The sequence below is a fragment of the Hippocampus bargibanti genome, linkage group LG06 (genome assembly GCF_051943395.1).
Source record: "Hippocampus bargibanti isolate YZ-2025 linkage group LG06, ASM5194339v1, whole genome shotgun sequence".
Taxonomy (NCBI): domain Eukaryota; kingdom Metazoa; phylum Chordata; class Actinopteri; order Syngnathiformes; family Syngnathidae; genus Hippocampus; species Hippocampus bargibanti.
In genome coordinates this window covers 7812230-7823307 of record NC_142739.1, presented here as the reverse complement: position 1 = coordinate 7823307, position 11078 = coordinate 7812230, and the positions used below count along the sequence as shown (strand labels likewise).

Below are 11078 nucleotides of genomic sequence, written 5' to 3'. Positions count from 1 at the left end.
GCAACATTGCACAAAACAAGTTTTAAAGTGTCACATGAGCATTTTGTTACATTTGCGTCTTGATTCCACACTGGATTGAAATGGGCATTTTTCCCCTCAAAATTCCATATAAAAGGCATCGCCTATAATGGCAAAACTGGGATTTGAACACCTTTTTCCGAAAGATATAAACAAATATGCCGTGAGACACTCGTTTAATTTGTTCTGTCAAAATCCAAATCATCTTTCCCCATTGAAATGAATGGAAATGTCATTAATCCATTGCAGCCCCCTTCCTGTCATGGGTTATTTCGTTAGGAAAACAGCCTTCTTTGTACTTTGTCAACAGTGATCATCAAAATGGAATTGATTTTTATTTATATTTTGCAACACTTATTGCTGCATTTCAGTAGACACTGTGATGCTCCTTCTAGTGCAAGTGCCTTCGGACACCGTGGGGTAGAATAACAGATAAAAAAATATTTTGTAAAAAAAAACAAAAACTTTTTTTCTGTAAAATGGATTTCAATTACTTTCTCTACCTCGCATAAGAGACAAAAAGGACAAATCTGTTTTGTCACTTTGTCCTGGTTTATTACCATATTTTCTTCCCGCACGCACAAACAACCTGTACAAAACAGACGATTGTATGGGTTTTTTTTCATCGTCTTTTTTACCCCCACCACATAACTTGCATGACAGCAAAACATTATATACATCCACTTTTGCAATATTCAAACTAAACATTTTCTGTTTAATACAAAATAAATGTACACATACCTTTTTAACGTTCATCTGCACGAAAAACCCCTAAAAAATGTTAATCACCAGTGTAAACAATGTCAGACTCAGACTTTTTTTTTTGTTATTTTCCGTGTCATGAATAATAATAAAGCTTGTATGAAAAACACATGTTCATCAATGATCAATTTCGAAGTGACTGCATATTAGGTAGACCCCTTCATGACGAAAACTTGCAAGTAATCATGAGTAAGGCAGATAAAAGCAAAGTTGCACAAGAGTTCTGCTCATGATAGAAATGCCAACCTATTTTTATGTTCCGCGTGAAATTGGATTCTGGCGTAGAATTTTGGAATGAAGGTACAGTGGGGCCTTGGCTTCCGAACTTAATTGGTTCCCAGACAGAGTGTGTAAAGCGAAAACTGTGTATCCCAAAAAATAATTTCCCTTAGGAAACCATTAAAATGAGAATAATCTGTTCCCACATTTTAGTTAGCAGCACACCGTCAGTTAGCAGCATAATGTTTGGTAAGCAAGTTATCATGGATCATGGATCAACCCAGAAAAAAAACCCCAAAGAATATATATATATATATATATATATATATATATATATATATATATATATATATATATATATATATATATATATATATATATACACACACATTTGGTTTTTTTCTGGGTTGATTCATGATAACTTGCTTCTCAAACATTAATCTGCTAACTAAATCAGACCAATTGAAGGGCCTTGATTTGTGAAGATTGTCAGGTTTTCTTGCAAATACCCATAACCACCCTCAAAATGGCCGCTTCAAATCAAAATGTCTGACGAAATATGGAGAAAAAAAATTACTTCGACATTATTTTAAGATTCATTTTGGCAGAGACAAATGTTCAACCAGACAACTTCAACAAACCACAAACGGTTCTTTTTTTAACTGCTAAAAAACAGCTATACAGTTTTGATGATTATTTACAATGGAGTATTAGGGCCACACTTGAACTCATGAAACATGGGAGCTAAAGTAAGTGTTGCGTTATTGTGTATTCTTGGAAAAAAAAGGCATGATGTTTTGAAAATTTCTATTAAGGGATAGAAAAGTAGATCCATGATAGGATAAACTCGTTGGCAAACGAGCCCGTTCTCCTAACAAGAAAACGGTGGCCACTGTTTTTGGCCTCTATTCCCTGCCCCCAGTCTTTAGTGAAAGCCACGTGATTGGTCAAGAACAAAGCAGTGGGGGATGGGGTTACAGAGGGAGAGTGAGGCCGTTCTCCAAAAAACAAAATGGCGTCTTCGGTTAAAGCTACGTGATTGGTCAAGGACCCAGCAGTGCGGGGGGGGGGGGGGGGGGGGGGGGGGGGGTTAAACATTAAAGAGACAGGCAGACAGAGATAGAGTGAGAAAACACACACACACACGAAAGGGAGATGACAGAGCTTGAAACAAAAAAAAAAAAAAAGTGTGAGAGTGTGAGAATAGTGAGAAAATGGCTAGAAAACAGTTAAAATATCCCATCAATCAGGATCCACAAATAACCCGGACAAGTCATCTGTACACTTCATGCAAAAAGCAATCAACCCAACTAAACAGATCACAATTGATGAAGAACTAGATACAATTATCACAGAGAAAGCACCTACAAGGGATCATTCCTCAAGATGGTGAAAGAAGCCCATGTTCCTCATCAAGTGTTTCATGCTGAGGAAACCACCCACTCCATTCCATCAAGCCATTAACGACCATCACAAAGGTAAATAAAATGACTTTATTGTACAGTACAATTTATTTCTTTAATCATAATACTGTAGCACATTTATTGTACATAAAATAAGGTATATTTTGTGTAGTTTTAAAGCTTAGAAAATTAGAAAATTATGTTTTATGGGGACCAGGCAACAGATTTTTCCTCATTTTAATGGTTTCCTATGGTAAATTATTTTTTGGGATACACACTTTTGCCTTACGCACTCTGTCTGGGAACCAATTTAGTTCGTAATCCAAGGTCCAACTGTATATATATATATATATATATATATATATATATATATATATATATACACACACACACACACACACACACACACACACACACACACACACACACACACACACACACACACACACACACACACACACACACACACACACACACACACACACACACACATACCTTTCCCCCCTTAGTCCCTACGCCTCCATTGCAAGTGAACCCTGCATGTTTTGCCGCAATCTTCCCTCTTATATGGCATCATCGTTTCTGTGCTGCACTAATATAGTGCACGTTTGCGCCTGAAACACGGTCAAAGTTTAGGGGAGAGAGAGACAGAGACAGAGGGGGGCACAATGGCCTCTCCAATAGAACAACAACCACAAAAGCGTATGAGAGTGAGAGGTTGGTGCCCCTTTTTGTCGAGAGGATTCGGCTAAGGAAAGGATTCTAAACCCCTTTATGGAGATTTTCCTTCCCTTCATCCCTCAGCCTCACCGTTTTTTTTTTGGCAACGGAGGATGCAACATATCCCGTTAAAGCCTCCAGCGGCGGCTCAGCGGAAAGAAAGTGGGAGTGAGGTGTGAAAAAAGAAGTCTTGGTTGGGTGGATGACAAAAAAAGGCATTTTTTCTCAACACTTGCAGAGGTCATGAAGGTGAAAAAAATGTTATTGGATCGAGCACTTTTTCAAACAGATGTGCTCTAAGAGGATTGACTGTCTCGCCTTCATGCTATAAATATAAAAATAAAAGATAATTAAAAAAAAAAAAGCATCCGGCGTGCAGCTGTGACTGACTACATGTCTGTGTCGCCATCGTAGGCCAGCGTCAGCGGTTTGAGGCGGTTGTTCTGCTGTTGTCTCGTTCGCTCTGGTCGCTTTGGCTTCCTGCTGCCGGTCGCACAAATGGGAAAAGACACGTTATGGTTAATATTTCGGGGAAACGTCAAGTGACGCTGTCATATTCCGCACAACATTAGGTACACCAGCATATTTATGCATGCATAACTGTGCTTTGAACTTTTGGATTTTCTCTACTAAATGCAAGAGGAAAGAAATGGTGACTTCAAACCCAAAATGGCCAAATTCTAAGATTCGGGAATTTTTTGTTCAGCAAAAGTATGTCACACCCCGGTCCTGAAGGGCCGTCCTCCTACATGTTTTGCAAGTCTCCCTGTTGCTATACACCTGATTCAAGGGAACAGGCTTAATGTCAAACTTCCACAGACCTTGCTGATGATCTGATCATTTGAATCAGGTGTGTTGCGAGGACCGGAGTTTGACACCTCTGGTTTAAATGAATTGTATATAATTATATTATCTAAACTCTGGCTTTTTTCAACTTTTTCCATTTGCTTTTATATAGTAGTTTCATCTATCCTTCCATACCCATCCATTCATCCGTCTGTCCGTCCATCCATCTATCACAGAAATATGTTCAAATGTAAATGTTTTGGATTTTCTGTCCTGTTTCATTTATTCCATTTTTATTCAATTATAATATCTGATAATAATCAATTATAATATCTGATAATATCTGATATACTGATAATATATTATTAATAAGAATAAGAATAAGAATAAGAATAAGAAGGAGAAGAAGAAGAAGAAGAAAAAGAAGAATCCAGTCCACTCTTTGGCTGCTGCTGCTCAATCGCAGAAAAACTTATTCTGTGACTTTAAAGGCCAACCGACGTCTCCGGACAAGTTGTGTCCATAATTTGTAAAATGGCTTCAAATGACTTCTACTGGGCGTATTTTACGTATTAAGACTCGCACTGAACATTCCAGAAGTCTTGTTTTTGAGTTGGTGAGGAGTCCTCTCCCTACGTCACAGAAGGAACGCCCCTCACCGAGAAAGGACATACCTTGCATCACCTCAATGCATTTTGCGGTACTTTGTTTGGTTTGAAAACTTAGTGTTGATCCGTGTTGATGGCGAAATTAGAAGGAAAACACATGAATAATGCAATGGTCAATCGTTGTATGTTACACCGAGATAACTCTTTGATATTCGTTGACAAAAATTCCAAGGTGAAGAATAAAATAAAGGAGTCCAAGATGGCGCCTGAGTAGGCAGCCGTCAGCAAGTGCTCTCATGTGCCTTGCTTTTTTGTTGTTGTTTTTGTCTTGTTTTTCTGTTTTCTTTTGTCGCTTTGTGTTATTGTGCGTCGTGTGGAATGGTTACGAATTGTTTTGCAGCATTTTTGACCACGACATTCATCAAGGAGGAGACTGTGATGAGCAGTTGCGCCTTTTCAGCAGCATGACTATGCCAGTACTGATTTTGAATGGGAGGAATGTCGGTGCCATTCGACTGTCATCGCTGGACACCAAAGGGGCCATTTTGCACCTGCATTGGGCAGCATCTACAGCCCCGCTTTGTTCAGCGGAAAGGTCGGTGCTGTTGGACAGTTTGCAGCTGGATGAATGCATGGCTTGAGGAGCTAGTGAAGAAGAAAGCAGCGTCAGCGCAGAGCGCCGACGTGGATGTGGAACTGTAACGGCTTGGAATTGAAGCGGATTTATGTGAGACAGGAGATGTGAGACAATCTCTTCGTCAATGGATGCTACGGCTGCGTGTTTGCTTTCAATATTTAGCTTGTAGTCGACCTGCATATTGACCTGCACACCATGATGTCTCTGATCCACTGATGAAGAGACGCTTTGATCCGCTCCTCTTTTGTGTGCAATTGAAAGTGCTTAAAATGAATGACTCTCTGTGTCTTTGTGTTGTCATGTTATTTGTTATTTAGTTTTTTTTTGTTATTCTGACTTCAAGACGGCGCCGCGAGAGTGGCTGCCTTTGCAGCAGCTCATGTCTTTTGTTTTTCTACTTTCATTCCTTTCCTAACATTGCTGCTGTGAAATGTAAATTTCTCCACTGCGAGACTAATAAAGGCAAATCCAAATCCAAAACTATTTCCAACGGAGCTCTGCTGCCATCTTCTGCATTTTCTGTGACACCACACCGCAGTCCTGATCACTCAAAATGACCCCGAAGACCTTCTTTAATCAATTGCAAACATTTATACTTTCCTCTTCAGAACTATTTGAATCATATTCATAACTGGATGTGTAACAAGTAAGCTTCTCCGTAGGGTGTCTGGGCTCTCCCTTAGAGATAAGGTGAGAAGCTCGGTCATCCGGGAGGGGCTCAGAGTCGAGCCGCTTCTCCTCCACATAGATAGGAGCCAGATGAAGTGGCTCGGGCATCTGATTAGGATGCCCCCTGGACGCCTCCCTGGTGAGGTATTCCGAGCATGCCCCACTGGCGGGAGACCCTGGGGATGACCCAGGACACGCTGGAGAGACTATGTCTCCCAGCTGGCCTGGAAATGCCTTGGGATCCGCCAGGACGAGTTAGAAGAAGTGGCTGGGGAGAAGGAAGTCTGGGCTTCCCTACTGAAGCTGCTGCTCCCACGACCCAACCCCGGATAAGTGGCAGAAGATGGATGGAGATTATTATTATTATTATTATTATTATTAATGGTGAGTATAGTTTTTGCTTTTTTGAATGTTGCTGTGCCGATGACCATTTTGTGTTTGGGAGCCTTTTACTGAGTGAGTTGCTTGTTCTGTAGCCACAAAGGGACATAAGTTTTCTTGTGCCGGTCCCAAGCCCAGATAAATACAGAGGGTTGTGTCAGGAAGGGCATGCATCCGACGTAAAAGCTTGGCCAAAACAAACATGTTGATCAAACCTCTAAAGATGGAGGACACTGATTTACTGTGGTGACCCCTTGAAGGGAAAAGCCGAAAGAAAAAAAGAAGAAGAAGATGTGTAACAAGAAAGCCTATTCTCCGAATCTGAAGCCATTGTTTTGATTCTCGAGCAAGGCAAGACGTCTTGGGGTGACGTCATGAACTGGGGGCGGGAATTTCTGAAAATGCCCAATTCGCAGCAGATTGTGGACACTTTAAGTCATTTTTATTGGTGTTTTGCATTTGACTAAAAATATCAGCCTGCGTGTTTTGGGAATTTTAGATGCTATAAAACGTTTTCTGATGTCAGGAAACAAAAAAAAAAAAAACTGATGTGGGTTGTCCTTTAAAGTGCCCCTGAGTGTTTTGAAAGGTGTTTCTAAATTAATAATACATTATTATTATTATTATTATTATTATTATTACAATATACACTGTAGACATATTAAACAGGAGTTGACACACATATATTCAAATTCTCTAAACATGCAAATAAAAAAAAAAATCGAAAATACTTCATTAATCTTTAGATCGCATGAATTCGATTGTACAGTACAAGTGTACCTAATGAAGTGAACAATGAGTACCGTTTCTATTTCACTGAAACCACAAATGTGACAATGCTCCCCCCTGTTGGAAAATGGAAACAACACAAACGATGGGGAGGAAGATGAGTGTAATGGCACGAATAGGCCTCACGGGGGCAGCAAGACACCTAGCTAGCTAGCTATCAAACCAGCTTGCTAGCAAGCTATCGATGAAAAGTCCAGTTTTGGTGTTACTTAAAATCAGTGTTTAAAAAGTAAATAAATCTCATAGCCTCGCATCTGTTTTGCAAAGAATCCAATCCAACAATATGTTGTTGGTGTTATTCAAGTCCAAAATTAAGGGGGCTGTATTTGGTTGCATTTATATTACTTTACTAATGCTGATCTGAAGCAGTAGAGTGGGCATCTTTCGATTATGTATGGGGGTGGTTGAGCTTCCTAAAGTGAATTCAAATTACCCATAAAATTTGAGAGGTTTAGAATTATTTGTTTTTAATCAATTTTCTTTCAAACTAGGGATTGTTACATGTAGATTTCGGCACAGAGAATCGATTTGGGACAGGGACTAACATCCTCAATGTTTCTTTTTTGGGTCATCTCTGTGAGTCTTTGTAAGTGAGACTTTAAAAGGTTGGGCAATGGCCTGGTGAGTGACGTGGCTGTCAGAGAATGTCACAGGCTGGTTGGTAACAGTCTGCGTGTGGAGTGAGTTGTGGCAGAATGTGATTACAGTAAAGTCTCGTTATATCGATATCGGATATATAGATAGTCCCGGTTATATCGGTACTATTTCTATGCGCGCACGGAGAAAATTACATGCAAACAGGGTCGGATATATCGATAGTCCCGGTTATATCGGTACTATTTCTATGCACGCACGGAGAAAATTACATGCAAACAGGGTCGGATATATCGATAGTCCCGGTTATATCGATATTTTTTCGGACTCCCTTGAATATCGATATAACGAGACTTTACTGTATTTGCAGTTTCTTTTACTCGTTCACTGCCAGACGGTGTGCAAAAATGTGCCCACTCCAGTGCCAGGGATTTTTTTTGGTCATTTTCACTCAAATTGCAGGACCCACAGGATATTGAGTTTTAGGACTACATAAACATTCAATGCAGCGTAAGAAACCTTAGACTCTTCTTTCATCAGAAAAAAAGAGTTAACTCTTATGGGTCTGGAGTTATCTGAGCTTTAAATGAGAGCAGCTCTCCAAAATACAATGCAATACATACATATTGGTTTATATAGCACTTTAACAACAGCTGAAGCTGGAATAAAGCGCTAACATCGACAAAGGGGAAATGATAACCCCTTGTGGAAGGGATAAACACTGCCAGATTCGATGGCCAGCGCATTATCAGCACCCAAACAAGAAAAAAAGAGTTAATTCCTAAATTATATGGGTCTGGAGTTATCTGAGCTTGAAATGGGGAGGGCTGTACAAAAGGCAAATGCTGCACCCTTGTGGAAGGGAAAAACATTGCCAGCGGTCTGACGAGCGCTTTGGCACCCCGTACAATAAAAAACAAAACCCAAATAAATTTGGGAATGGCAGTGAATGAGTGAATTACCAATTGTGATCAATTATTTTTTTTGTCATTCAGTTCATTCTTAAATATTAGGTCATATTGTGAGCTTTTCCTAACCGGTCAACAGGCGATTGGTCCTCACCTATTCCAACGAGATGCCCCGGCTGTCAGCCAGACCACATGAGGGGAGGGCCTGCAGGCACTTGAGCAATGCATGCTGGGAGAAGATACTTTTCTTGGACAGGGGGGGAAGAGAAGTTGGCTCTTTTCATTAGCTGCCGCTGGTCTGAGCCAGCTCTTGGCAGTCGGGACATGTGTACACCATCCCGTGGGCATTTTGTTGTCCCGTCCACACTGCCGCTCCGTTGGCGTGGCACTCTTGGGAGGCCAGAGAACGATGCACCTTGGCGCAGTAACTGCTGCACTTGCCATTAGAAGGGTGATGGTAGAGGATAGAAAGAGGTGACCGTGGTGGTGATGATGATGATGATGATGATCATGAGGAGGAGGAGGAGGATGATAAAGGAGGACTCACCAAGCCAGGTAGATCATAGACACGATGAAGATTAGCAGTACGAAGGCTCCCGCCGCCACACCGTACACCCAAATCTTCATCTTACCATCTGCGAAGCAAGATGAGGAGTTATTGAGTTGCCTCACATTTTTTGCTTAGGTTTTTCTGAATGTGTGAGTAATGTTTTGTTTTAATTATTTTGTCATGCATTATGGTGGTTTTTGTACACTTTTTTAAACAAAGGAAAATCCTCCACATTTTAACAAATATACACTTCTAAAATGTCTCAAAACTTCAATTTATCTAATTAACTAATCCGGAAACAATAACTATTATGGATATTATTTTTGCCCTGTTAATATAGTCCTAGACGGCATGCTGGACGACTGGTTACCACGTCTGCCTCAAGAGTGCACAGGTGCGGTGAATGGTTCTTCATGTCTGTGTGCCCTACAGCAGTGGTCTCCAACCTTTTTCTAACTATCAGCGCTTGATAATTTTACCACAGTCTGAGGGTGGCAGAGGTGTCATATGTAACTTTTGCGAGCTGGGTTAAATGTTGATGCTAAATGAGGAGCCGTAACAGAGAGGATAATCCGGTCATTTCAAAATAAAATATGTGTCAAAATAAAACGCCGTTCGACTTATTTAACTCATTCACTGCCAGACGTGCAAAAATGTGCCCACTCCAGTAACAGGGTTTTTGTCACTGTTACTTGAATTCCAGGACTCACAAAATATTGAGTTTTAGGACTACATAAAAATTCAATGGGGCGTGAGAAACCTGAGACTCTCTTCTTTCATGAGAAAAAAGAAGGAAAATTTATATGGGTCTGGAGTTATCTGAGCTAGAAATCGGGGCATCTGTACAAAATACATTACATACATATTTAGTTATATAGCGCTTTAACAACAGCTGACCCTGGAACAAAGCGCTAACATGGAAAAAAGGCAAATGCTGCCCTTATACCCTCTTCTTTAATCCTAAACTAACATTCCTAAATTATATGGTTGTGGAGCTATTTGAGCTCGAAATGAGGATGGCTGTCCAAAATACAATGCAATACATACATATTGGTTTATATAGTGCTTTAACAACAGCTAAAGCTGGAACAAAGCGCAAACATGGAAAAAAGGGAAATGCTGCCGCCTTGTGGAAAAGGAAAAACATTGTCAGAGGCCATGGCCAGCGATTTATCGTCAGCCAAACGAGAAAAAACAAAACCCGAACAAATTCGGGAATGGCACTCTACGTCACATTTTCAATTCCCGAAAAAAATTGTGAATGCCAGTGAATGAGTTAATACATAAAACAGAAATAAATAATGAATTTCTGTCTCCCAGTCAACGGCCCAGTGTTGATTGATCCACGGTATTGTCCGCGGCCCGGGGACAACTGCCCTTCAGTACACAAGGTGTAACCTGCCTACTTCACGAATACAGCTATGATAGGCCTCCGGAAAAGCAGATTCCAAAAAAGTGTCTAGTTTAGTCATTGTGCTAGTTGTACAAAATGAAGAGAATTGTGACCTGGTCCGTAGGGTTGCAAGTACCAGGTGCGCCCAGAGCGTCCAGGCTGTGTGGTGGCAGTCAGCGTGGGGTTGACGGCACGGCTGGTCTTGACGTCCCCCTTCTTGTCTCCTGCTGTAGGGATCTCCAGAATGGGGATGGGAGCGCACTGGTCCAGGTGCCCGCGGGACGACAGCACCTCCGTGTAGCCTTCTTCGCACATGCACATGCCCGCCTGCTGGAGGCAGCACAGAACCGATGGATTTGTCTGCAATTTGTGATTTGAATGAACAGCGGAATTTGACTTCCTGTTGACTGACCTCACTACAGTAAGACGTCGGGGGGACGCATGGTGGGTTGCATGCGCTGTCGTCCATCACAGGGCTGGTGGGAAGGCAGCCCCCTAAAGGGGTTGGGGGATTAAAGCAGAAAAAAACAGCAAGATCCAAATGAAGAGCGACAAATGGCACACAGACAATTCATGTTTTTTTTCTGTCTCGCTTCCATGTGTCATCCTCACATAACCTCTCCTCCCTTCAAATGTAAAGA

At 41.1% G+C, this 11078-nt stretch overlaps 1 protein-coding gene across 9 annotated transcripts in view; it reads right to left on the bottom strand.

Annotated features, from left to right (window-relative positions):
• Positions 1-2760: 2760 nt before the first annotated feature.
• Positions 2761-11078, bottom strand: part of thsd7ab (thrombospondin, type I, domain containing 7Ab) — a 126363-nt gene continuing 118045 nt past the window's right edge. For 3 of the 9 annotated variants that reach the window (XR_016115334.1, XR_016115337.1, XR_016115338.1), the window contains 5 exons: positions 10850-10932; positions 10551-10767; positions 9042-9129; positions 8649-8925; positions 2761-3605 (listed from right to left, as the gene is read on the bottom strand). Coding sequence is in view for 4 of the 9 variants with exons in the window: in XM_088998962.1 (XP_088855088.1) it covers positions 3512-3605; positions 9042-9129; positions 10551-10767; positions 10850-10932 (482 nt within the window). In the remaining 5 variants the exon portion in view is untranslated. The remainder of the gene's footprint in view (positions 3606-8648; positions 8926-9041; positions 9130-10550; positions 10768-10849; positions 10933-11078) is intronic. The other 6 variants (XM_088998963.1, XM_088998966.1, XR_016115335.1 and 3 more) reach the window with 5 other exon arrangements.